The 27,477-nt window shown below is 32.9% G+C and overlaps 5 protein-coding genes across 7 annotated transcripts; 3 read left to right on the forward strand and 2 right to left on the reverse strand.

Moving 5' to 3' along the window:
• The first annotated feature begins 7,892 nt into the window (after positions 1 to 7,892).
• Positions 7,893 to 10,671, forward strand: LOC125863372 (uncharacterized). 3 transcript variants are annotated; one of them, XM_049543562.1, is made up of 4 exons: positions 7,893 to 7,995; positions 8,796 to 9,028; positions 9,158 to 10,148; positions 10,534 to 10,671. In XM_049543562.1, exons 2-4 carry the CDS (start codon positions 8,836 to 8,838, stop codon positions 10,538 to 10,540), a joined length of 1,191 nt encoding a protein of 396 aa, XP_049399519.1. In that variant the 5' UTR covers positions 7,893 to 7,995; positions 8,796 to 8,835; the 3' UTR covers positions 10,541 to 10,671. The 3 variants fall into 3 exon arrangements, with proteins under 3 accessions (XP_049399519.1, XP_049399517.1, XP_049399518.1); XM_049543560.1 differs by having other exon boundaries at positions 8,796 to 10,148; XM_049543561.1 differs by lacking the exon at positions 10,534 to 10,671 and having other exon boundaries at positions 8,796 to 10,152.
• A 1,354-nt stretch (positions 10,672 to 12,025) lies between these two features.
• On the reverse strand, positions 12,026 to 14,012 carry LOC125862206 (uncharacterized). Its single transcript, XM_049542224.1, has 2 exons — positions 13,588 to 14,012; positions 12,026 to 12,454 (listed from the first exon to the last, which is right to left on the reverse strand). The coding sequence occupies exons 1-2, from the start codon at positions 14,005 to 14,007 to the stop codon at positions 12,272 to 12,274; spliced, it is 603 nt and encodes a 200-aa protein (XP_049398181.1). The 5' UTR covers positions 14,008 to 14,012; the 3' UTR covers positions 12,026 to 12,271.
• A 1,452-nt stretch (positions 14,013 to 15,464) lies between these two features.
• Positions 15,465 to 18,071, forward strand: LOC125862805 (cationic amino acid transporter 1-like). Its single transcript, XM_049542927.1, has 3 exons — positions 15,465 to 15,879; positions 16,605 to 17,378; positions 17,464 to 18,071. Exons 1-3 carry the CDS (start codon positions 15,465 to 15,467, stop codon positions 18,069 to 18,071), a joined length of 1,797 nt encoding a protein of 598 aa, XP_049398884.1.
• A 1,016-nt stretch (positions 18,072 to 19,087) lies between these two features.
• Positions 19,088 to 22,175, forward strand: LOC125862057 (exocyst complex component EXO70I). The gene has a single exon (XM_049542033.1). It carries the CDS (start codon positions 19,661 to 19,663, stop codon positions 21,683 to 21,685), a length of 2,025 nt encoding a protein of 674 aa, XP_049397990.1. The 5' UTR covers positions 19,088 to 19,660; the 3' UTR covers positions 21,686 to 22,175.
• Positions 22,176 to 24,683: 2,508 nt separating this feature from the next.
• Positions 24,684 to 26,283, reverse strand: LOC125863285 (probable WRKY transcription factor 17). Its single transcript, XM_049543467.1, has 3 exons — positions 25,629 to 26,283; positions 25,269 to 25,394; positions 24,684 to 25,179 (listed from the first exon to the last, which is right to left on the reverse strand). Exons 1-3 carry the CDS (start codon positions 26,273 to 26,275, stop codon positions 24,999 to 25,001), a joined length of 954 nt encoding a protein of 317 aa, XP_049399424.1. The 5' UTR covers positions 26,276 to 26,283; the 3' UTR covers positions 24,684 to 24,998.
• Positions 26,284 to 27,477: the final 1,194 nt, after the last annotated feature.

Below are 27,477 nucleotides of genomic sequence, written 5' to 3' on the forward strand. Positions count from 1 at the left end.
TAATCGAAATTTGTATTTAAATCATAAGTAATTTAAACCTATGGATTGAATTTAGGGCATCATTTTGATTTTTAATAAAATGTATGCTAGAATATAATTAGTCAATTGTTATATTTAGCAAAGTAAAATTAAGTATCGAAATATTCATAAAAATAATCGAACTGATTGAACTGCTAATTTTTAAATGATCAAGTAGATAAATTCTAAGATTATAAATAAAGATAAATATAGAGAATTATTTAAATAATTAGAAGAATCACAAATATATTAATATTAATCTCTAAAATAAATGAGTGGCCAACTCCAAAATATTTAGCTGTTGCTTTTGTGGACAGAAGAAAACCCCACCACTAACATATAAGGAAAAATAAATAATTCAATCACACGTATTGTTCATTTTGTCTAATAAAAAATTTATAAATTTATTTTTGAGCTATGCTATTATTAAAATTGATATTATACATAATAACTTGTGTTATGTTTTATAAATCTGACTTTGTCATACTTACTTCTTCAAAATCTTGCCAATTTAATTAGTAGTCTATCAGTTCTTTTCTTCGAATAGCTTAACATTCTTGTTAAGATTTATCTCATCATTATACTAAAGAAACATCTAACTTCGATATTATATTTGTCACGAACCAAGTTCGTGACATGTATAATTCGATTTATCCAAAAAACTTTATGTATTTATCTCTCGACCTACATTATATTATCATCATGTCCATAAATGCATGTAGCAAGTAAGTCTGATCATAAAGCTTTCATCTTTCTTTTTTTTCTCATTTGGATATAAAATGTATCTATGGTGTAGCATATATACATTCTTTTTTAAAAGTTTGTCAATCTAGAAATCTGTTAATTCTATTCTTTGATTCGTCCTTACGATGGGCGTTCCAAATATACTACACATATTTTTTTAAAATAATTAATTCTAAATTAAGTTATTATATTTGTTAATGAAGAGTACTTTACACTGTAATTGATTACTTTTTAGAATAAAATAAGGTGGTGACACAATCATTTGAGTTCGTGGGAAATTCATAAAGGCTGTACCATTTATTTTCTGTGTATTTTTATTTGTATAAAATAAACAAGCAATCATTAATTATGTATATTTTGTTCCTTCTTTATGGCTGTAATTGATAAAATATTTAAAGAGTTATGATTAAGTATATTAATATTAACAACAGAAAATAAGTTAAAACTTACACTTTCCATGATCATTATATGCATGTAGAGATAAAATTTGTGTACACTTTACGTTTTTATGACTATGTTATTATTATATATCATAAAGATTGTATTTTTTCTTATTAATGTAGTTAATCTATTATAACTGGTTAATTATTTTTTTAATACAGACAACTTATATTTATTATAGATAGTTATATCTAATTACTATAATATTTGATGTAAATTAAAATTGACTAAAGTTAAAATTTCAAACTAAATATCTAATTATTTGTTTTCCTTCAAATAATTGTGATTTAGGTTGAACACGAATGGATTATTAGATTAACATAAAGACTTGTGTACACGAACTATCCTATGGACCCACCAATATTGTTGATTAATTGACCACAATAATCCAATTAAAAAAAAGATATACACAAAACTTTCACTTTCTTTATCAAACACTTTTCTCCGTCATTAATCAAAGATTTCGAATTTGAATCTTTGAATATTTTTTTTTCTTTAGGGGCGTTTTACCTCCTTAATAAGCTTAGTTGATGTACATCGAAACTAATCAAGTCAAGTTTCTTTTGATTTTCGATATTCGTATTGCAGTCTGACTAATTTGAATTTGTGTCAATTAAGACTCCATTCGAGGATAACACTTCCAACCAGAAATTTTGTTTTCATACTCGATCAACTTCATCCGTACCGCACCAAATCTTCCGATGGCGGTGCAAGTCAAGTTAGTTTTAGGTCTTAAATTTAATTTTGGTAGAACAATAGTTTACTATATAAGTGAAAATTTTGTTGCAACTACTAAACATATTAATTAGACTTTTTTATTTTCTAAGAAAACATTTTTCGTAAAAATTTTCCTTCGTACTAAACACACCCTAAAATCTTAATGACCTAACAATAATCAAGATTAGAAGACAAAGATATTGGGAGGTTTTGATGCACTATAATTAGGCAACTAAGCAATGACACATAATTTTGACCATCATATTAATTGTGGATCTAATAATTAGCACATATGTCTTAGTGGTATTATATTGTTGAGATTAAGACCTAAACTACATCATTTTCTACATAATTAGCAATTCCACTTGCTATTGACAGAAATACCTTGAGTTCAAACAAATTACAATTAGGTGGTTTTTATTGGATACATATAGTAATATTGTTAGGTACTTCAAACTCAAAATCTATGTTTGGTTCTCCCTCGGTCTCAACTTTTTTGTTTTGTTTCTCTTTTACACGTTCCTTGAGAAAATATTAGTAATAAGCAAATGTTTTTCACTATATTACCTTCATTTAATATGTATTAAGATATAGTCTTTCATCGTTAAAATTTTACTCTGTGAATAAAATAGAAAAAATAATTAATTTATCTTAAACTTTTAAAATAACAAATAATTTGAGATAAATATTTTTAGAATTTACTACCGATAATTTGGGAAAGGAGTATATGAAAAGAAAATTTAGCAAACTTTGTTTACTCGATACCTTTTTCTTTAGGTATTTTAGTCTCACACGATAACCCTTGTTTTCCCCTTATCTTATCGTTACTTATTGTCCGATTACCTTCCTTTTTATATATAATAAGTTTTTCATATATTAGATTCTTTTTTTCTCGTAATATTATAAGCTTAATCTTTAAATTGAAATGTGTAACATAATAAAACTTCAACTCTTCAAGAATACAATTTATCTAACGTTGCATTCATCTAAACTTAATACTTCCTTCATAATAAAAATCCACAGTAAACACAGACATCTTCTTCAATATTCATTCTTTGTTCTTAAGTTATTATTTTTTTATAAGTATTATTTTCCTTCAATCTTGAAATACTCAACAATGTATTTTTATTTATTTATTAAGTTATCCGCTATAGTTTAAAACAAGTGGATCCATCATATTTTCTAGAGAAATCTAAGGGCATTGTCACGAGGGTATGTTTTATTAATCTCAAGAGTCAAAGGGAAAAACAATTTACAATAGATTTTAAGAGACAAAGGTTCAAAGGGTAATGATAAAGTCGCAAAAATTCAAATCTAATCGAGTTTCAATACAGATATCGATAACATGATAAAAAATTTAAAAAAAGTTTTTTATTTTTTGTTTCTCATCTAGTGTTTGATATTTGTATTGAAATCTCAAAATTCATGTCGTATAAAGCCCATTTAAGAGGAAAATACTTTCTTCAGCAATTTATTTTTTTAATTTAGGATTTGAAAACTCAGGGTCTCAAGTGATTGTATCCATAGCATTGCAATTTTTATTGGTGAAACAAAGTCTTTTGATGCATTATGGTTATAAGGCAACTAGGAAATGACAAGATAAGTTTAACTTTTAATTTATACGTTGACATTATAAAATATTTTTACTCCACTAAATCACCTAAATAATAATTATAAGTAATTGTTCATATTAAGTGAAATTAATAACTTGAAGAATATTAAAATTAACATGTCAATAATAGGTTAAAATACATGATAGTATACTAATGTATATTAATTAAAAATCCGTAACAAATCACTTTGTCATCCATTATATTATATGTATATAATATTAATATGTTTTAGCCCAATTATTTATTTGACTTTTAATTTATATTTGAAAACCCCTTAGTGGTATGGTTGAGAAGCAAAATGATGTAATTCTTGTTCAAAGTGATTATTATAATTAAAGATCTTAAAATGCAATTCCACTTATTAATGTCTAGTTATTGATGTTGAGATGGGGAACAGTAAGAAATAAAATATTTAGCTTCTTGTTGTTAGAGATATTGTAAGACTGGTTTTGATGAAAATTTGTTATTCTGAATTTGTCGTGTCGAATAAATTTCTTTTAAAAAGAATTCATATCAAAATGCTTGAATTTGAAAACTCTGATAAAAAAAGAAAGGATTGTATTCATCACACCATGATCAGCTTCAAATTTGTATATGTATTTATTAAATTTCAATAAAATTTTATGTTTGCTCTTTCCCAATGTAAAATAATGAGAATTGTCTCATAGAATTATGGATGTCACCACCCTTTTTATTTTATTTTTATTATTTTAAATTTCTTTCTCTTTTGATTATCGTGATCTTCTTCGTGCAAATCACAAGGAATATATCATTAGGTCAAGTTTTTCTAATTTATTTATTTTTCTCTTTTCACTTTTTTCGAATAAATAAATCTGACGAAGGAATGATTGAAATCCCTTTATCCTTAGACATAAGTTTTGAATTTGAATTCTTAAAAATGACCAAAAAATCATTGAAAACATCGTCTCCAAAAAAATGGGCACTGCATTTTTGTTGGATATTGTTATATGTGTTACCTAAGGTAGCGGGAATCTTTCAAAAAAAGTTTATTAGTTCTCTTTCACCATTTTCATGAGATAAGGGCAAGGTTTACGTTTCTTCTAGACCCCTTGTTATAGTATTTAGGGTGTATTCAATATGGAAGAAAATATTTTCTAAAAAAGTTATCATATATTCTAATTCGAAATATACTTTTTTGTTTTCCAAATGTTATATTTTCACTTTTCTAAATAATAATCTCATTAAACTTTTTTCTTTTTTGAAAAGATTAATTATGTGTCCGTGAATATAGGCCCATTAATAGGACAAACATATTGGGACACAACTGCTTTATTTAAAAATAAAAAAGAAGGGAACAAATCACAAGCAATAATTAATACAACCTTAATAATAATTAATAAAAAGCATAAAAGGCAGCATTTGGTGGGGACTTTTCTTTTTAAAAGGAAAACTTAATTGACAATATTAATGGTAATAATATACAAACACAAAATTAGACATGTGCACAAATTGGTTCAACCTAATCATCAAATCGATTCAAATCAATTCAAATAATACTATTTGAATTATAAAATTTGAATTTGATTTACAAATTCAATTATAAAATATTATGATTTTCCAATTTGGATATAATTGGGGATGTTTACAAATCGAACCGACTCAAAAATTGAATTGTGTACACACCACTAAAGAGTAAATACTAGTAATGTAAGGACTTGTTATTTCTAAGTTGATGCTCTAAAGGATTGTGTTATAACTTATAAGAGTCAAGTTATGTTGAGATTATGTAAGAATTCTATTTTGTTGAAACTTTAATTTGTCGTATTATAAATATCGATATACATAGTATAATAAAAATTGGATATATACTTTTTAAGCAAAACATAAGTGTTTACCATATGAGAGTTATTACTAACACTTTATTCTTATTCCATGTTCTATATTGTATATAATATAATACATAAATTCATATATGGTGTATTTGGTTATTTGTCGTAAGGAAAAGTTCAATTCTTGTTACATTGGGCTTTGCCCAACAGGTATTGAGCTCCTAAAATTCCCAAAATTATTTTTGCCTTAGACCATCTCCAACCCACCTCTATTTTACTCTCCATACTCTATATTTGGAGAGTAAAATAGAAAATGGGCACTCCAACCCACCTCCAAATCACCCTCTATTCTTCAAATTTAGAGAGTTGAATAGTAGTTCTCCAAATTTGAAGAACTGAAATTGAATAGTAGTTCTCCAAATTTGAAGAACTACTATTCACACTCTCTATTTCACTTTTTCATTATTTTATTATTATTTATATTACTTTCTAATTAACATATTATTTTACATATAATTCTATTAATTAAATATCTAATATCCATAATTCTTTTTTAAATGTAATATAATATTTTTAAATATTATTTAATATATACTATTTTAATTTTTTTCTAATTTTCGTGAATAATAAAATTTTATTTTATTATTAATTTTCATTATAAAGAATACGCAAAATTAAAATGGCAAGATGAAAAAATTTAATTTATAAATACAATACATGATATGATAATTTAAATACAAGATAACAATACAATACATAACATAATAATTTAAATACAAGATAACAATACAATATAATACATAACATAATAATTTAAATACAAGATAAAATACAATACATAACATAATAATTAATTGATAACAACAATAATTTAGAAATCCAGTAGGTCGTTTCCAGATTTAGCACTATTCGGAAAAAAATTAGGATATGATTCTGAGAATTGTTGCGATTGTGGTTGTGATTGTGGTTGTGACTACAGTTGTGATGGTATACGATATGAGTTATTATTTAGTTGATGGTATATATCCTAAATGGTCTGCAATTGTTCAAACTATTCGTGATCCTCATTCCCAACAAAAGAAATATTTCGCGATGAAACAAGAATCGTGCCGAAAAGATGTTGAACATGCATTCGGAGTTTTGCAATTATTGCAGGACTGTCACGTTTTTTGGAGAAAGGAAGTGCTACATGATATAATGACTACATGTATTATACTGCACAACATGATAATTGAGGATGAATGTGATCTCAATGCACCAATTCAATATGTCGTAGAGGCTCCAACTCCAACTATAGAAATGGTGATAGATGAAAATCTCCGATTTGAACAATTTTTAGCTAGACATAAAAAAATTAAGGACAAAAATGCTCATTTTGAACTCCATAATGCATTAATAGAGCATTTATGCGAGCAACGTAATAATTTTGAAAATTGAGTGTTTATGTAATTGTATGTCACTTTTATTTGAATTTGTCCCCTAATTTATGTAAATATTATATTTTCTTGCAATTTATGTTATTTAAAAATTTAGAATATAAAATAATTTTATATCCTTTAACGGAAGAAATAGAAGCTCGAGAAGGAATACCAAAACCTATTTCACTCGCTGATTTTGCATCCATGGTTGAATGGTTAAAGCGCCCAACATATCACATTAAAAACTATATAAAGTAATTATTTGGGAAAAAAGAAATAAAGGATTTATATTATGAAATAAGAAAATAAGAATGAAATAGAAATAATAATATAATAATGAGGAGAGAGAAAAAAATTCCATTTTAGAGAGTAAAATAGAGAATTGGGTTGTCTGAAAAAATAGAGAACTCTTTATTTGGAGAGTAAAATAGAGGATTGGGTTGGAGATGCCCTTAGATATTAGGCGGTCCTGAGATTATTTATCTCACTATTTATACCTTAGTGATGAGATAAGTTATCTCATATACATGGTGAAATAACTTATTTTGAAATGATTAATTTTGAAATATCTTGTTCTCAACCAAACGATCTCTAACAGTCTTGTTTATTTTGACATGACCTGTTGTTTAGTTCATTCTAACTTTGTCCATAACTCTATTTCAACTTGCATAACCTATTAATCGATTTATTTATTAACTTAACTCATTTAGACCTATTCAGATTTAGCCCAAAGCACAAATTTGACACTTTTAGTCTCGATGGTTGTTGACAAATTAATACATAAAAATTAGATTACGATGTGAGAGAAAGTGCAGGCAGAGCACTATACTATTTTGTGCTTCCCATTACTAATTTTAAAGATTATATTATCAAACTAAATAAAGAATATTCATATAGACTAACGAAAAAAATTGTGACATATATTCCTTGGTGAAATAGCCAAAGTAATATTATAGTATTTAATAATTTCGTATGAGCTGTAATGATAATCACATCTTTGTGTTTATGTGCTTCCACAACCTTGGGTTATCCATAATTTTCGTACTTAATATAACAACCAAACTCCCAAAAATAACTCTTTCCAAATTCATCAATCTCTCTATTTCTTCACCGTTTTTTTTCTTTTCTTTCCTACTTATTTTAAAAAAATTTCTTCACAATTCTCTTTTAAGTTTCTTTTCCCTATCAATCATCTATCTATCTATCTAATATAGTGGAGGTCATGGATCATCTATTTTGATTAAAATTAAAAAGGTGCTATAAATTTGTCTTTCTTTCTGTTTTCTTTTGTTGAATGTGTATTTTTTGCCCGTGCACAACATATTTCACATGCAGGGTTCGAGAAAGAGTCGCACCTCAAGGGTGTAATGTAGATAACTTATTCTAATGCAAGTATTTAGTCATTGCTTCAACAGAAATAGATTTATCATTGCTCTAAGACTCCCATTTAATATGTGCATTTTCCTTATATTGCATTAAAATCATGATTGCCAAAAGTTTTTCTTTGTTTTATTTTTTGCAATTTTCCATGAATGTATTCCTAAAGATTGTTCTTATATATTTGGTAGTAGCTTCTCAATTATGAGCAACAAATGTGTACAAAAACTTTTGGTTGGCAGGCCATTCACACANGGTATGGCTTAGGATAAGAAAAGGAAAAGGGAACAATATAAAAGATGGGACAAGAACACTAGGTAATTTTCCCCATATGTCTTAGCTTTAGTGGATAAAGTTACTTGATACCTGATATTGCTGCTGGTGGTGGGAAATGGTAGGTATCTCTGCAATTAGTCGAGGTACGTGCCAGCTGACACATACACCACAGTTATAAAAGAAAGGGTTAGAAGGAGGAATATATAAGATTGTTTCTGGGATCAATATTTCTAATTTGTGGAGAAATTGGGCTAAGATTTAGAACAATGCATGCATTTGTCTTTCATTGAATTCAATGATGGCAAATATTAAAAGTAATGCTTGTAGCCTGTAGGAGCTTGTGTTAAAAGTCCATTTGGAGACTTTTTCATAACTTTTAACTTATTACTACTCTTTTGCAGCAAAATACAAGTTCAAAATCTAGTTAAGCCAAAGAATATAATGGCAACAAGGGGAAAGGACACTGCTCCACCAGGAAAGGAGAAGAGAGGAGTATCTCCTTCACATCCTACTCCCAATTATCTGAGAAGTCCTAATTCATCAACTACAAACTCTCCGGTGCGGAAGCGAGCAGATTCAACTACATCAAACAAGAATGTTCCCAACTATCTCAAGCCTACAATGTCTTCATCAGGTGATTCCAACATTCACAATAAACCTACTCTAACTCGAAGAAGATCATTCGATAAGCCTCCTCTTGCTACTTTGCAAAAAAACGCTAATCCTAAAGAGAGAATTCTTCGGTCATCCTCATCGTTTTCAGGAAAAAGTTCAACTTCCCAGAAACCCCCTTCAGATAGATTATCCAGAGCATCTCATATGAGTAAGGATGCCACCAGTAAACAACGTGGCACTAGCACGTATACTACACCAGGGACAATAAAGAAGAGCACAACTACTGGCATAATCTCCAAGCAACAGGAGGCTGGCAGGACTAGTCATAATGGCACACACAAAACAAGAAATGATCAAGATGGTCATAGTAGTTCAACACCAACAGCATCAATAACTAATTCGTCTCATGCAGTGGAGGATGTCATTCTGCAGGCTGAAACTGATGAAGACGACATATACAAGTCGAGCAACGATCAGGATGGTCATAATGATTTAACACCTAAAGCATCAGTAATAACTGATTCTCTCCATGTAACTGAGGATGTTAGTCCTCAGGCTGAACTATCAGAGCAAGAAGATAATCAAGAATTTCCAGTTACTGATACTGAAAGTGATGTGATCATTAACCACAGTGGAGCTGCTGCTTCTGATGCAGGAGAAAACAATTCAGCCATTGAAGATCAAGAAGAGCATAATGGAAATGTAATCAATGCTGAAACAGATCTGGAGAACCAAGAAACTAATAAGATGGAAGAAACAGAAGAGAAACAACTTGTTGAAGAAACCAGCACCAGCAACACTAAAGAACCAGAAGAAATTACCAATGATCCTAACAAGTTTCATCTTGAAGAGAACACGGTAAAAGTAGTGGATGAGACTCAAGAAGTGAAAGAAGAGGATGGAGGAAGAAACCAAGGAAAGGAAACTGTAATGGCAGAGGAGCATGAAGCAGTGCAACAGACTAATACTATTGTGGCTTCATCAAGGCCTCAACGTCAAGTGGTGCAAGGGAAGAAGGAATCCGTGGTCTCCAATGATGTGATTGAAGAGACTGCAAGTAAGCTTAGAGAGCAAAGGAAGAACAGAGTGAAAGCACTGGCTGGTGCCTTTGAAACTGTCATCTCCTTGCAGGAGCCCAAGTGAGTATTTCTGTTTCGAGTATACATATCTTCATTGGTAGCTGTATGATTATAGTTACCATTCAGTTTATTCTGTTTCCAGCTTTGAGGAACTTTCAGTATTACTTATATTTCAAAAAAAGTATTACTTATATTTTTGTTCAGAAACCAATAAAAATGATGATAATGATAAAATCGTAGTAACAAGTAACAACAACATGAACAGAAACAATAATATAATTGTAATCAAATCACTTCATATTTTTATCATGTGTCATGATTTCTAACTATAATCAATGTGTTTCTGTTGAGACACTGATGCTTGTGACATAAACGTATATTTAACATCTGCAGCTTAATCATACACAGTTTTCTGATTAACGTTTTGGAAATATTCTAATTTCAGGGCGTAAATTAGAACTTTTGGTAGAACTGGACATGCTTGGAGTGGAAGATCAGAGTCAGACATGCAGCTACAGTATGGCTGATAGGGAATGCATCACCAAAATTGTATTCATCTATAATTGTTGGTCAGAAAGGTATTTCCATTAGTAAATTTTAGGAACATACAATTCTTTCACAAACAAAAAAAAGAAGAAAAAAGTTCAAGAAAAAAGAAATCCAAAGAAAAAAAAAGGATAGGACAAATATGTGGTTTTATTTTGTATTGCTTTAGAGCTTTTATCTTAAATGGCTCTGTATAGAAGTACCAGTGAGAAAAAACCCTGGTGATTCGTGTATAAATCAGATTTGTATACACATGTAATATTTCCCTTTGAATTTGCCACAGGTTCTGGTGGTAGTGAAATTTATTTTATAGGATTGTTGATGGCCAAAATGGTAATGTATCAGATCAAACGATAAATCAAAATATCATTGAATGATTATCAACTGCTATTAGAGTATCAATGTAGAAAAAGGAGATTCTACTTCTCAACACTAAGTTCCTAGACTACTTGATAGCATCCTAACACCAAAAGTTACATTAAAAGTTAAAACTAAAATGAAAGAATTGGACTTAACTGATAACTAACACAAGTGTAGTGTATGGTAAGAGAAGTTGTAATAAAGCTTGTAATTAAAAGTAATATGAAATGTTTGGACAAATTGAAATGGAAATGATTGGATTGAAAGTTGTCATGATTGATTAGATGATTGCATGATCCAATTACTACCCATTTGTAGACTTAAAATTGGAAAATCTCTCTAACTACTAGGGGGCCATCCTTCAAATTAAGGGCTACATATGCCAGTGTACAGCAACTGCTACAAAGCTGCAGCAGTATATCCATTTCAGTTAACGACAAAATAATTCAGAAGATTTGAAGAATTTTCATATTTATCTAAGAAGATGCAAAGTATAATAATTTTTAACATTTCATGAAACTTGACTGCTGATAGAGACAACACGGAAGGCAGAAGACTTTGATGACTCAATCGATGGTAAAGAATTTTCATAGCCAAAAGAAAGAAATGCCGCAAACCAATTTCCCCAAAAAAGTTTTGAAGGAATTTGGCTTACCAGGTTCCTCAACCAACTAGGTTGTGTTAAGTTCTTTACGTACTACATTCTTCAACGAACCCATTTTCCGGTAGTTTGGTCGATTGCCAAAAGTCATAACTCATGGAGAGATAAGCCAAACACGCACAATTTGGGCTGATAATTAAGAGGACAAGCAGCACAGAAGAGTGGAAGTGCAACAATAATGTTGTGAAGCCACATTAGAAAATAAATAAGTTAATCACCACTACCAAAAGATTAGAGTTGGAGAGACAGGCCAAACGTGAAAAGTTGGCCTGATAATTAAGAGGATAAGCCACACAGCAGAGTGGAAGCTCAGCAATAAAGTTGTGAAGCCAATTAGAAAATACACAGGTTCAACACCACTACCAAAAGATTAGAGCATAAATCAATAAGGCTTCAAATATAGCTAAAAATTAAGATCAATATTCATCTGGACAGAATCACCAGATTATAAAATATAAATCAAGATGAACCGCATGCAAAGGTCAAAGGGTTCAGCAAGGAATATTAATCATTACAAATAGAGTAGCTCATCATTAGCAACGAGGTTTAATTCCATAGCACCGAAACTAAGCCTACTTGTGTCAGTATCACATAAATGGATGGCACTTGAAATTCATCATTTACAAAGTTTTAGCTTCTTGAAAAATGAAGATACCAGGGATTTTGGATAAGGTTTTGTAGCAAGACAGGTTGGTATGTTTTCTGGTTGTTCAATCCACAGTTTATAAGCAATACCCCCAGCTTTTAGCTTTTCTGCCAAGTTCAATATCTGGGCTTCGCCCTTCACTTCAAGGGTTACCTACATAGCCAAGAAAGAAAGTTGCATTGAATCTTTGATATTCTCTAAATTCTATATACCAAGGACTAATCTAAGTTAGAACTTAGAATGCATCGAAGTGGAACATATGCGGACGTCATTCTGAAAATTATTTCCTGATTATAAGCAAGTTGCTTACAAATAATCTTACTTCATTTCCTCCTCAAAAGAAAAAATCTTACTTTATTGCATAATATAAGTTAACATAGTGTAAACTAGAATATTGAACTTCTTTAGAAATGTCCAACAGCATTTATAGACCCCAAGTTCATAGCAAGCAACTTCAGTGTAAAATTCTGCATAATTCATGTTTTACATACTAACCTAAGTGATCACTAGTTCACTACAAAGGAGTTAACAGAGCACCAATCTGGCTTTTGTTTTTCTATAAGCACTATTTGCTCTTTTCAACTTCATACAGCTGAAAATTGAACAGCTTAAAAGAATAAATCATACAGGAGCTAGTGCACCAGGAAACCAACCACACAACTTGTAACCATTTTGGCCTTTTCCTGACATAACACAACGCATCAAACAACCTCACCCATCAATTTCATTTGCTAACCTTACAACCATGAGAATTCTTAGCTTACTAATATCTAAATTAATAATCTAATGACTAATATACATTCTTCACTAGCACCTTGTGTATGGCCTAACAGTCAATGTAGTGGGCACAAACCTTGGAGATCAGAGTCAAAGTTCCAGCAGGAAAAGAAAAACTAGATAATCTCTTCCTATGAATCCCATCTGACTATGCCTTGGTGGACAAACTTATCTAATAGGTAACAGGTACCCAGTGGAATAGTCGAGGTGCACATAATATGCACTTTTACCCTCAGTTGTTGCAGTCAACATAACTATTATCATTAAAGTTGTTGCAAGTTCCACAGTCTTATTAGCATATACTAAGCTAACCAATAATAGTATGTTCTTTACAATTTCTTCAGCTAAAGTATTGTTTTTTACAGAGATATACCTCCAATTATCTTCTAGCTGACTTATAGTACAAATACTTTAACATGATCAAATGTATTATAACTAACTGATCTGGTGAATCCGAAACAGTAATGATGAATCTTACTAAACAAAAATCAACTAATTAGACGATTTACCTTATGCATCGAATCGATATTGGAAGGGCTACAATATTGAAGAGTAACAGCATCGTCTTTGTGAGACCAAATGGCGGCGACGGCGGCATGGCAGCCTTGCGTCACCACACTTCCTAAAGGCCACGTATCAATCAAATCTCTCCGTAGAACAACATACTGAATCACCGTATCGGTAATCGAGCTCTCCTCTGTACTATTATTGCTGGTTGTGGTCGTATCGCCGCAGGCAGCAGTGGCGCTGACGGCGGTAGTGCTGAAGTCGCCGGAAGGAGAAATGGATGTTGATTCCATTTGAGATGTTACGACGCCGTTCCGGCGCCGGAGATTAGTATTGAACGTTAACTGAATCGCCGGAGCTAAGCTGGGGGGAAAATGCGTGAAGTTGAGAGAAGCATAACGGAAGCAGAATGGAGTGCCCATATCTGCTTTTTTTTTCAAGTTCCCTTTTTGCCCTTCTCTAATTAATTTTATAATGCAAATATAAATTACTTTATGTTAAAATGTTTTTACAAAAATTATCGAATTTAAAATAAACGTCCGATAGCACATCGATCGATTAATTCAATAAAATCGGAATTAGCAAGACTGAAGATATATACAACGACAAAATAGAAATATGTACGTGAAGAATGTTTGGGAAACTATAAGGTTTCATAGGAAAAATACAAAAACTCGATAGGTTTTTCATGCAGAGTAGACCCTTTTTCGATTATCAATCAACTATAGGTCAATTGGGTGCTTCAATAAAATTAAGATATAATACATACTCTATTAACTTAATTAGACTCAGCTGGAATTTATGCTCTTCAATTTTGGTTGTGTACAAGTAGACACTTAAACTTGTATAAATTAAGTTGAACAAGTAGACATATGCGTTCTATGTGGCATAGTACACGTAGGATGTCACATAAGGCGTGAATTGTCATGTAAGACGTGTGTATACCTGTTCAGTTATATACAAGTTTAAGTGTCTATTTTTGCACACACAAAGTTACATTGTAAAGCATAGATGTCAGATAAAGCCAAATTCAAAGGCACGTTTATGTGTTATGCATAAAATTAAAGACATATTTGGATCAACTATTGAACGATATAAACAAAAATAGTTCATTTTTTGGAGTGTATTGCTATCTGTTTAGTATCTTTTGCCGGACGATGAATTCAGAGAAAATATCGTTAATAAACACATTTTTTTTCTTCTATTTATATATATTTATTATATGCAAAGTTTATATTGTGATTCTGTGAATATCTCTTGGAGCTCTAATAGGTACATCATACATGCATGATACTTTTATTTTACTTCAATTTCCATATTTTATTTTCTAGTTTTTACTTCAATTCCCAAAATATAATGATGAATTCACATAGTTATATGCTTGGGGTGTGGAAAGGAACATAATAGTATATACGTTATTGTATAAAATTGAACAAGTATACACATGTGTCTTACATGACAATTTGCATGAGTGACTCTCGTCCTACATGTCAACTTATTTGTATTGTGTCATTTAGTGTGTTTACTTGTTCAACTTTATACAACTTAAGTGTCTACACACCCAAAGTTGGAGGATGTAGATGCTAGCTGAAGTCAAGTTATACAACATGTTTATGTATTATGTCGTTATTCGATGTTGTTGACTTTTTTACCAGTCGAGAATGTGATAAGTCGACATTAGGAGGTACATGATTTTCTTATAGACGTTGAATCTTGTACTCGCCTATGTACATGTTTGTGTCACATTGAATCTATTTGATTTGATATGTGCTTTTCTGTAGACGTTGAATCCTGTATTCACCTATGTACATGTTTGTATCGCGTTTCTATCGTCTCTTTATGCTGAAACTTTATAAATTTAGGAGGCAAGTTGTGAAGAATGGGTGTAGATCAACAAACAAATTCAGAAGGAGGAATAAGGAGAAGAATATGTTCATGCACGAAAGACGATTTTCTTCCTGAGGAATCGTTCAAAAGCTGGGGAAATTACGCGAATGCACTCATACAAACGCCAACAAGACTAATCGATAGGATCCTAACACGTTCTAAAGACGAGGAAGAGTTGGAATCAAAGTCGCGGAGCCAGAATGAAATGAAGAAGACACTTACTTGGTGGGATTTGATATGGTTTGGAATGGGAGCTGTTATAGGAGCTGGAATATTTGTTCTTACAGGCCTTGAAGCTAATCAAGAAGCTGGTCCTGCTGTTGTTTTATCATATGTTGTATCTGGTGTCTCTGCTTTGCTCTCTGTTTTTTGCTACACGGAGTTCGCGGTTGAGATTCCTGTAGCAGGTAATTGTTGACTCTAACTTGTTTGGAACTGAGGCGTAGTTGTTACATATATATCATTTCCGTTTTTTGTGTGGTGGGAGGGGTGGGGTACATAACAATCATCTATGAGAGTATTTAAACAAAAGAATAAAGATTTCGATTTTGATATACTTAAGGGGCGTTTGGCCACGAAAATTTGAGAAAAGTAGTATTTGTTTTAAAAGTGAAAAATGACTTGAAAAATTGAAGTTGTGTTTAGTCATGAATACAAACTCGAGTTGTTTTCTAAAAATTTTATACATAGAGACTGAGGCTAAGTTGTTCAGACTNTAGGGGAATTTAGCCGCGAAGATTTGAGAAAAGTAGTTTTTGTTTTAAAAGTGAAAAATGACTTGAAAAATTGAAGTTGTGTTTAGTCATGAATACAAACTCGAGTTGTTTTCTAAAAATTTTATACATAGAGACTGAGGCTAAGTTGTTCAGACTCTCCAAAAATGTTGCAGAACCGGTGTCAGATTCTTCAAAAATGTACTACTTTTGAAGGATTCGACACACACCTAATGACATTTTTGAAGAGTCCGAGCTATATAGGACTAAGTCTCAACTATGGCAACAAACATTAGGTAAGGTATAATGAATTTGTTATTTATGATGCGTTATAGCAGGTAATCTGTCTTATTTTTCGGATTACTAGTTTCACTTTTTATGAATGGTAACGCGAATGAAGTTGTTTACTGATGTTTTAGGTGGTTCATTTGCCTACTTGAGGGTGGAGTTAGGTGACTTTGTTGCCTTCATTGCTGCTGGTAATATACTTCTTGAATATGTCATTGCTGGTGCTGCAGTAGCTCGTACGTGGACTTCCTATTTCGCGACTCTACTAAACTTCAACTCGGACAAATTCCTCATCAAAGTGGATAGTTTAGCAGAAGGATACAACGAGCTAGATCCGATTGCTGTTGGAGTTTGTATCATCATCTGTATAATTGCAATACTTAGTACAAAGGGCTCGTCTCGTCTCAATTACATTGCCACTATTGTTCACATTTTCGTGATCTTTTTCATCATCATTTGTGGCCTAATAAAGTCGGATACCAAGAACTATACCCCCTTTGCTCCATTTAAAGTTCGCGGAATTTTCAAAGCTTCTGCAGTTCTGTTCTTCGCGTATGTTGGATTCGATGCTGTTTCCACTATGGCTGAAGAAACTAAAAATCCAGGCAGAGATATTCCAATTGGACTAATTGGTTCTATGGTGATCACAACTTTTCTGTACTGTTTACTAGCCATAACTTTGTGCCTGATGCAGCCATATCAGATGATTGATACTCAAGCACCATTCTCCGTGGCGTTTAAATCTGTTGGATGGAATTGGGCACAGTATATCGTAGCTGCAGGGGCGTTGAAAGGAATGACATCGGTGTTGCTGGTGGGTGCAGTTGGTCAGGCTCGTTATCTAACTCATATATCGCGAACTCACATGATGCCTCCTTGGTTTTCTCAAGTAAATGCCAAGACAGGTACGTATTCAGGATGAATTCAAGACCACGAACCTCAATGTACTTTTGCAATTATGAGTTCAGTGACTGTATGTTATATCTACAGGTACGCCAGTCAATGCCACAGCTGTCATGTCATGTGCAACAGCAATCATTGCCTTATTCACGAAACTCGATATCCTCTCCAACCTCCTATCAATCTCCACTCTCTTTATTTTCATGCTCGTGGCCCTTGCTCTCCTCGTTAGACGTTACTATGTTCATGGTGAGACAACTATAGCAAATCGCAACAAACTTATCACGTTTCTCTTGATCATTCTTGCATCCTCAATCGCCACGGCTACTTATTGGGGACTAAGTAAAGATGGATGGATAGGCTATTGCATTACTTTGCCAATATGGTTACTAGCAACAATTGGACTATGGTATTTTGTTCCTCAAGCTAGAAAACCAAAGCTTTGGGGTGTACCACTAGTGCCATGGTTACCATCAGCTTCAATTGCTATTAACATTTTTCTATTAGGTTCACTAGATAGAGCTTCATTCATGAGATTTGGTGTCTGGACTGGTTTTTTGTTGGTGTATTACTTGTTTTTTGGACTTCATGCTTCTTATGACACTGCAATAGAGTTTGAAAGGGGTAGAGGATGGAAGAATATTGAAGAGGGAAAAGGTGTAGATAGCAAAGATATTGTTCCTAGTGCACCTATGTAAAAAAAATATACGTGCATCAGATGTTTACATCAAATCAATAAATGCATGACATGTGTCTGTACGTACATTTTTATCAGTTAACTATGGTTAATGAATGCATATCTTCATTTTATTAAACTATTTAACCATGATATAAGTTGTCAATGCGAATAAATATTGTGTTCATCAATTGGACACAAATTTTTGACCTTCTTTGATAATGTATATGTTAATACTTGATTTGGTTGGGTATTAAAATATTCTCAATGTGTATGCCATGACAGTCACATTATTTGTAGCTCCTAAACATAGGTAATAGAGTTGGTGTATATACGTTAAATTCTCAATTAATTACTCTCTCTGTTTCTAATTACTTGTTCACTTTTGAATTAACACATCTATTAAGAAAACAATTAATGACATAGTAGTTTACCATTTTATCCCTATTAATTATGAAGTGGATGAAAAGTTCTACATTTTTCAAAGTAATTAGTCATTTAATTAAGGGTATAATAGGTAAAAGAAATTGTCCTTTCTTGATTTGTCAAAATGGACAAGTAATTAGGGACAACTATAAAAGGAAAAGTGGACAAGTAATTAGGGACATAAGGAGTATTTTTAATAGACTCGATATATATACGTTAAATTCTTAATTAATTCACTTGATCGTTGTTCCTTGAATAATGCCTCTCCTTCAACCTTCTACTTTTTAGGCTTGCTTCTACGCTTAGTTTTTAGAGTTTAAACTTAGTATTTATCTCGAACGGTTAATAATATTTCTACTTATCTTTTTTATGACTCGAACTTTCAAACTTCAACTCAGTCTTACTCATTACTACTTAAAAAAAAAAGTTTTGAAAATATTTTTAAAATGAAACAAAATAATTATTGTTTTTCCAAAAATAGCAAAAGAAAGCAAAAGGGGTGAATCACAAAGTAGAATCAACACAAAATATGATTTCATTTGAACAAAATCATTTCATAAGATCTCAAATTTGTCAAAAAAGTTTTAGAGAGAGGGTGAGAAAAAAGAAGAGAGAGAAAACCAATGGTGTAGTGTAGTAGTACTGTCCAGCACTTTGTCATTGCCAGGAGGATAAACAATTTCTTGGACTAAGCAAAGAGTGTGTTGTGAGAAAAAGCAGTCACTTTTCATTTCCCAATTTATCTTTTTAGGGTTTACTTTCTCCACCCCTTCTCTTTTCTTCTTCCCAAAACATTCATTTAGTATATACAAAAAGTCCCAAATTCAAATCTTGCTCATATTTGCTGGATCTTGATTTGCAATTTATCTGTGAGTGAGTTCTTCTGACAACTGCATTTTCTTTCCATATATATATCAGTCCTTTTGTTGTTGTTGTTGTATGTGTTGACTTTCTTGATTTGGGGTGGGAATTGTTTGTTGGGGTTGTGTTTTTTTGATCATTTGACATGATGAAGAGCAAAAGATTGAATCTTTTAGAAGTTTGTTTCAGTGTATTGCATTTATAGGGGCTTTAGGGCTTTGGGGGCAGTTTTCTATAAGGAAAGATTTAATCTTTATGTGTTAAGTTGTTTGATTATTCAGATTCATTTGTGGGTTCGTTAGTGGGATTTTGGTGAATTTAAGGATGACCCAGATGGAGAAAGGGATTGAAAATTTGATGTCAGCAAGAAAATGTTTGAGGGCAAATTTTGAAAAGTCAAAAGCTTTAGGTTTATCTATTGAAAAAGCTGGGCCTAGATTTGATGAGATTATTCAGAGATTGCCAGCTTTGGAGGCTGCTATAAGGCCAATTAGGGCTCAGAAAGATGCTCTTGGTGCTGTTGGGGGACATATTAATCGTGCTGTTGTCCCTGCGACGGCGGTTTTAAAAGTGTTTGATGCAATTCATGGACTGGAGAGGTCGTTGTCTGATCCTCAATCGGACCTCCCAGGGTACCTTGGTGTGCTTAAGAGGCTTGAAGAGGCATTGAGATTTTTAGGGGAGAACTGTGAGATGGCAATTCAGTGGTTGGCAGATATTGCGGAGTACCTAGAGGATCATGCAGTTGCTGATGACAGGTTTACTTCAAGTATGAAGGAGGCATTGACTTCTCTAAGGGAATTGCACAGTGGGGACGAAAAGGGCCGGCTTGACGGAGGGCTTCTTGAGGTTGCGTTAGACAGATTGGAAAGTGAATTTCGACGGCTCTTGGTTGAAAATACTATTCCACTGCCAATGTCTGATCCAGCCTTGCCAGGTGAACAAGCCTGCATTGCGCCCTCGCCTTTGCCAGTGATGGTTATCCAGAAGCTACAGGCTATAATCGGAAGATTGATTGCTAATAACAGGCTTGATAAGTGCATATCTATTTATGTTGAGGTGAGGAGTTCTAATGTCCGGTTAAGTTTGCAGGCTCTTAATTTGGATTATTTAGAAATTTCAGTCTCCGAGTTCAATGATGTGCAGAGCATAGAGGGTCACATTGCTCAGTGGGGTAAGCATTTAGAATTTGCTGTAAAACATCTTTTTGAAGCAGAATATAAACTTTGTAATGATGTGTTTGAGAGAATCGGGTTGGATGTGTGGATGAGCTGTTTCGCTAAGATAGCTGCCCAAGCAGGCATTCTTGCATTCCTTCAATTTGGAAAAATGGTTACAGAGAGTAAGAAGGATCCTATCAAGCTGTTGAAGTTGTTGGACATATTTGCATCTTTAAACAAGTTAAGATTGGATTTCAATCGGCTCTTTGGTGGAAGTGCGTGTTTGGAAATACAAAATTTGACTAGGGATTTAATCAAGAGTGTGATTGAAGGTGCTAGTGAGATCTTTTGGGAACTTCTGGTTCAAGTTGAGTTGCAAAGGCAAATGCCACCTCCTCCTGATGGTAGTGTTCCGAAACTTATCATTTTCATCACCGACTATTGCAATAAGCTGCTTGGGGATGATTATAAGTCTATCCTCACCCAAGTTCTGATTATTGAAAGAAGTTGGAAGCAGGAAAAATTTCAGGAGCGCCTTCTCATTAATGAGCTACTGAATATAATGAGAGCTGTTGACGTGAATTTAGAGACATGGTCAAAGGCCTATCAAGATGTTATTTTGTCATATGTGTTCTTGATGAATAATCATTGGCATCTATATAAGCATTTGAAAGGAACTAAGCTTGGAGGTCTGATGGGAGATTCTCGGTTAAAGGAGCATGAACAGTACAAGGAGTACTATTCTGCCTTTTTCTTGAAAGACAGCTGGGGAAAGCTTCCTGCTTTATTAAGCAGGGAAGGTCTTATTTTGTTTTCAGGTGGGCGCGCCACTGCTCGTGATCTTGTCAAGAAACGATTAAAAGCTTTTAACGAAGCATTTGATGACATGTATAAGAAGCAGACTCATTGGGTAATGCTGGACAAAGACCTACGGGATAAGACATGCCAGTCAATCATTCAAGCAATTGTGCCTGTTTACCGAAGTTACATGCAGAACTATGGACCATTGGTTGAACAAGAAGGAAATGGCAAATATGTGAAATATACAGCTCAATCGTTGGAAAAAGTGTTGAACGGTCTGTTTCATCCAAAACCTTTGAAACATGGTAGTTTTAAAGTTCGACATCCTAGTGGAAAATTCAGCAATGTTATAACAGATCAGAATCAGACTTCTCCGACTGTTAAGTAATCGTTAAGGCAACAGTTAAACTTGACAGGTCTTCTGGTGTTCATCTGTCACTCTGTGTATAGTAAGTTTCTGAAGGATTCATTCACTACCATTTAGCCAGGTCGGATTTACAAGCATAAAGAAGCACATCCTCACCACACAAAACAGTTGACACACTGGGATGCAGCTATCCTCAACTGGCCCCTTAGTTAGATCTATGGAGGACTTTTCGGCTAAACTTATTCAATTTGTCTCGCATACTTACTAGTTCAGCGACAAAGTATGAAGCAGTACAGTCCCCTGAATTGCTGTTGCTGCTGTCTTGTACAATATAGGTAATTTTCATTTCTAGAGGTTTACCAATTCTTATATGTATCTTTATGATCCTTACATAATATGCAACATGTTATTTGTTCCTGTTAGATGGAAATGTTAGTTGAAGTAGAGCTCTGAGCTCTGAGCGTTAGTCGGAACGATGTTTATCAATAAAGATAATATGCTGTCTTCTTTACTAGCAATTACCATATGATATGATTCCCATTTGATAATTTGGTTATGAATATATCTTTTACTTAAGTTTCTTATTGCACTCGAGCCCTTTAGTCGACTAGCTGAGGCAATGGATCGAGTTATACAAGATTTATCTTGGAATGTCGATTTTCTTATATTTCTTGTTAGATTATAGTATCATCCTACTAGCTTCTTGTGTTTTGGCAAGTCTTGTTCACTTTCTATGCTTTTGTTTTCCGTTCTCCCTGTTGAACACCATTTCACGCCTATGTTGCTCAGACTCTTCAAAAATGTTTGGTGCATGTCAGACCTGACTTGAGTGCGGCAATGTTTTTGAAGAGTCCGAACAACATAGTTTCTCAGCATGGAAAGGAGAATAAAACCATTGGAATTCAGTACCAACAGGAAGAATAATGAGAGTTAAAAGAAAGTAATCATTAATTTCCTCCATTCCTTTGTGTCAAATCTCTTTTTGCTTATATTTGCCTTTCTTCTTCTCTTTACAATTATGGTTATTGAATGCTTTCTACCCTCCAATGGTAACATTAAACCAATTATTCCCTCCGTCCCAAAATAAGTATCGCTTAAGCCAAAAAAGATTGTCCCAAAATAATTGTTTTCTATATATTTTTGTATTAGAGAACTATTTCTTCTTAATAATGCTCAATTCCCAAGAAACATCTAACAGAAAATGGTTAACTTAGTAAACTATACCTTCTATTTATTGTTTTTCTTAATGAACATGAAATGAATCAGAGCGACACTTATTTTGAAATTGTGGAAATACTACATTTCAATTGTCTATTGTCCGACAAGCAACAAGCATGAAACGAGAATTGCTCAAGACCATATAAGGTGACAAATAACTCATCACCCATCGATGAGGAAACTCAGATCCCCGCATTTCCACGACATNCTTGGTGTTTCTACTTTCTACTTTATGATTTTATCATTTTATGTTGTTACTTTGACGTGAGAACAACAAATTGATGTTCTTATCTTTTATTGTTAGACGGTTAGTTGTTACTTTGAAGTTTGAAGTGAATAACAATTGTTACTTTATCATATTCTCTCTTTATTTTTGTTGACACCGAAAAACCGATTTAAAAACACCGAACTAAACCGAACCGAAGTAGAAAAAACCGAACCGAACCGATCTAGTTTGGTTTAAAATATGGTGCACACTTTTCTAAAACCGAATACCGAAGAACCGAATCGAAATTTGATTAAACCGAACCGAAGAACCGAACGCCCACCCCTAGCTTAAGCGAAAAAAGATTGTCCCAAAATAATTGTTTTCTATATATTTTTGTATTAGAGAACTATTTCTTCTTAATAATGTTCAATTCTCAAGAAACATCTGACAGAAAATGAGCAACTTAGTAAACTATACCTTCTATTTATTGTTTTTCTTAATGAACATGAAATGAACTAGAGCAACACTTATTTGAAATGGTAGAAATACTACATCATTTCAATTGTCTATTGTCCGACAAGCAACAAGCATGAAACGAGAATTGCTCAAAACCATATAAGGTGACAAAATAACTCATCACCCATCGATGAGGAAACTCAATCCCCGCATTTCCATGACATGATATTTGGAGTGACCAATGTAAGATGGGGTCTAACATCGAGTGATCCTAAATAGAGATGAAGCTAACTCTGATATCTTGATTAAAAAAATAAGTCGATTTTCAGAGTCTAACTCAACTCTAGAAGTATTAGCTCATGAGATGGTATTTAGATTTTAGTCACTCCCCTTTTGCTAATCAAAATTATTGTTCTATCTTGAACTTGCAATAACCTTGTAATTTAAAATTCGAAAAAGAAAAAAAATGGTTAAAGAGTGCACACACCCATCAAATGTAAATCAAGTTTTTAATTTACAATAAACAAAGCATTTCATTAATTAATTCATACAATCCTTCACAAAAATTTCATTCCATTTTAACTGTAGTTTTAAAATAATTAAAGGATTCAGTCCTCAAAACAATCTTTTGATAAGCTAAAGCGATAAATAAAATAGGACGGAGAAAATAATAATAATAAAGAATTGAATGGAATCTATGTGCCTAACCCATTTTTTATAGCACAACCTTTTTGACTTTATCATTAAGCATTTTTTTCTTATATAAAAACAAGACTCTATGGGAAGAAGACAAACATCATTACATGACAAATCTCGAAACATGTTTGGTCAAATTTTGTTAGCAAAACTTAGGATCCTTTTGGACATACTAACACATTTTTTAATTTTAATTTTTGATTATATATTACAGTCAAATTTGTGTTCCAACTTAAAACTAAAATTGCAAGTTTGAAAAATAAGTTTTGATCACTTTTTTTAGTGAAAAAAAGTACTCCTAGTCGTTGGTTCCTTATAATATTATTTTTTATCGTGATAATGCTTATTCGTTCAGATAAAAAAAATTACTAAGACGATAAATACCTTCCACCTTAAAACTACATATTGTTTAAAGTTAGATACATATCCAAACATAATTTTTATTTTTATTTACTTTTCTTAACTTGATTTTTAATTTTCTCTTTTTCAAATATCCTTAAATTCATATCCAAACGTTTCATGCTAATCATAGGAGTAATAAATAAAAAAGTAAAGGAGTCAAATATTGCGAAACTTTTTCTTTTTTTCTCTTTCAACCCCCCTAAAATCTTTCCAAATTTACATAACAAACCAATCCCACAACTTCCTACTCTCTACTCTTTTAACCCCTAACTTTTTCCAAATATAACTTTCACCCCTCCACTACTCCAAACTACAAAATCACCCTACAACTCTCCTCTATCTTCATTTCACTCCCTACTTCTTTTCCATTGACCCAAAATTCACCATTTGAGAATTGTTCCCATGCATCGCAGCAACTGGCTTATGACAATGTTCACCTTCATAAGTCACAATCAGCATCGTTGGATCATCCATCGCACGCTCCACGTGTTTCCTTGCTGGACATCCACGTAAGCTGCTACACTTGTAATAACCCCTGATCAAACCAAAAAAACACATAAATAATCGTTCATCCAATTGATTAAACTAAATTAACGGATGTGATTGATGGTGCATTGTAATTACCTTGGGTATGCTGAACCCTTGATCGGCTTTTGCCCATATTTCCTCCACGAAAACTCATCTCCCGGTATATCAGCAATCCTTGAACTTATCGCCGCGATTCTTATCACTTTCTTATCGCGAGATTTCCTATTTTAAAAAAATCAAATCGTCAAATTAATCGTATTTCATAAAATATGAATAAGACTACGTACATGCATCTTACTAGTAAAATTATTGATTTTTCCTACATTACCCTCTCGAGACCTTACTCGACAAACGTGAATGTGATGAAGTCAACAAAGACGGAGAAAAGATGTTATCAAACGCGATACAATGAGCGTGGAGATCACGCGCTATTTTAGTCAAAAACGAGAAAAGTACCTCTTTTTGCAGTGACACTTGCCGGAGCCGGTGGATTTGCTGCCGGAGATATCATCAGATTGTTCATGCTCACGGCAACGTTTTCCGGTGATCGGAAGATTCCCAGCCTGTGCCGGAAGCAACAACATAGAAGAAGAAACTTGCTTACCATTCGATACAGTTGCTTCGCCGGTAATCGACGACATAAACGACGACGAGTTCGTCTGCGTCGGAGTCGCCATTAAAACCTCCTTAGATTTCACAGCAAAAGCAGTAAAAGCACTAGAATTCCCGATCGGACGTTCAACACTCGGCTTCGTAAAGTCAAGCGTCAACGCCGTCTGCAGCTGCACCGCCGGTGTCTCCTTCGCCGGAACAAAGCTCAACGACGGAGCAAGAGACAACGAAGTAAACGAATCAGGATAAACCGGAACCTGAACGGGAACCGGAGCCTGAACCGGTCCACGCCGGAACCGAGCATGACCGGTCCGGTCCAAAATAGAAATCACCTTCTTAAACTTAGAAACCGTAAAATCAGCAATTTCACGGCAATCAACCTGAACCGGTTCATGAGAAACCAACCGGATTAACTGCTCCATAGATTTTAAACCGGCAGAAGCTGCTTCTTGTACAGCAAAATTTTCAGTCATTTTTGAAACTACAGCCATTTTTTTTTTCTCATGAAGAAGATGAAGTAGAAGACTGAGATATTTAAAGGAGAAAAATGATGACCGGTAACCGGTTAATCAAGTTAGTCAAATTTTCTCTTTTGATCAAACGGCTCTGATTCATTTGATAATTTCTATGTAATTTACAAATAGACAATGGTAACCCTCTCTTTCTTTGCTGGTAATAAGAAAAAGACAAATAGAGGATTGAGTTTGTTTTGATTTATGGGTTGTTTACATTAATTGAAATTATACAAATATCATATCACCTTTTTTTGACAACTCATTTTCACATTGAAAGATATTTTTGTATAATTATCTGGTATTAGATTTTCAGTTATACAATTATATTGTAATGGTCCAATCTGCTAGTGATATTGTTTGTTTTGGGCCTAGGCATGCACGACTTTAAATTGTGTCACTAGTTAGTAGGATTTGATTACTTATATACCTAACATGTCTCCTATGTTTGTCGATATGCGACTTCTAATCTTAAGCTAGTGTCACATACACCCCCTCTGTGGACTCACTCAGCATTGAGGTTTGCCCCGTCTTACCATAATTTACCTAAACTCAGTTGAACTCTAGCCGATATCGAAAAGACCGACACATGAGTGAATCTAATACCATTTGTAATGGCCCAACCTACTAGTGATATTGTCTGCTTTGGGCCTAGGTCCGCACAACTTTAAAGCGCGTCACTAGTTGATACGATTTGCTTACGTATATATCCAACATCTCTCATGTGTTTGTCGATGTGGGACTTTCTAATCTTAAGCTGGGGCATCACATATATATAGCTAAAATTAAGCTTTTTAAAAAATCGATATTATAATTTGATTGGTTTTTGGTGATTTACTTTAAAATGTCATGTACGATTCACGTTATTTTTAGGATCTTTAGTTTGTTAGTTATAAGATGATAATAAGTTTTAATATATCGCATAAAGTATGTATTAAGGGGTCGTTTGGTAGAGTGTATAAGAATAATGCTTCTATGATGTATTAGTAATGCATGCATTAGTAATGCAAGCATTAGTAATGCTTGCATTAGTTATACTTGCATTATTTCTTATACATTGTTTGGTTTGATGTATTGGAAATAGCAAGCCTTGTATAAAGACTATTAAAAAAATATTTGTTTACAAAAATACCCCCACATTCTTTTACAAAAATAATAATAATAATAATAATAATAATAAT

Source organism: Solanum stenotomum, chromosome 4 (genome assembly GCF_019186545.1).
Source record: "Solanum stenotomum isolate F172 chromosome 4, ASM1918654v1, whole genome shotgun sequence".
NCBI classification, from domain to species: Eukaryota; Viridiplantae; Streptophyta; class Magnoliopsida; order Solanales; family Solanaceae; genus Solanum; species Solanum stenotomum.

Coding starts and splice junctions, on each gene's coding strand:
- LOC125863372 (XM_049543560.1), top strand. CDS start 8,836: ATGGCAACAAGGGGAAAGGACACTGCTCCACCAGGAAAGGAGAAGAGA.
- LOC125862206 (XM_049542224.1), bottom strand. CDS start 14,007: ATGGGCACTCCATTCTGCTTCCGTTATGCTTCTCTCAACTTCACGCAT. Junction 12,455..13,587: donor ATATCGATTCGATGCATAAG/GTAAATCGTCTA, acceptor TTGGCTATGTAG/GTAACCCTTGAAGTGAAGGG.
- LOC125862805 (XM_049542927.1), top strand. CDS start 15,465: ATGGGTGTAGATCAACAAACAAATTCAGAAGGAGGAATAAGGAGAAGA. Junction 15,880..16,604: donor GGTTGAGATTCCTGTAGCAG/GTAATTGTTGAC, acceptor CTGATGTTTTAG/GTGGTTCATTTGCCTACTTG. Junction 17,379..17,463: donor TCAAGTAAATGCCAAGACAG/GTACGTATTCAG, acceptor TTATATCTACAG/GTACGCCAGTCAATGCCACA.
- LOC125862057 (XM_049542033.1), top strand. CDS start 19,661: ATGACCCAGATGGAGAAAGGGATTGAAAATTTGATGTCAGCAAGAAAA.
- LOC125863285 (XM_049543467.1), bottom strand. CDS start 26,275: ATGGCTGTAGTTTCAAAAATGACTGAAAATTTTGCTGTACAAGAAGCA. Junction 25,395..25,628: donor AAGTGTCACTGCAAAAAGAG/GTACTTTTCTCG, acceptor TTTTTAAAATAG/GAAATCTCGCGATAAGAAAG. Junction 25,180..25,268: donor AAGGGTTCAGCATACCCAAG/GTAATTACAATG, acceptor TGGTTTGATCAG/GGGTTATTACAAGTGTAGCA.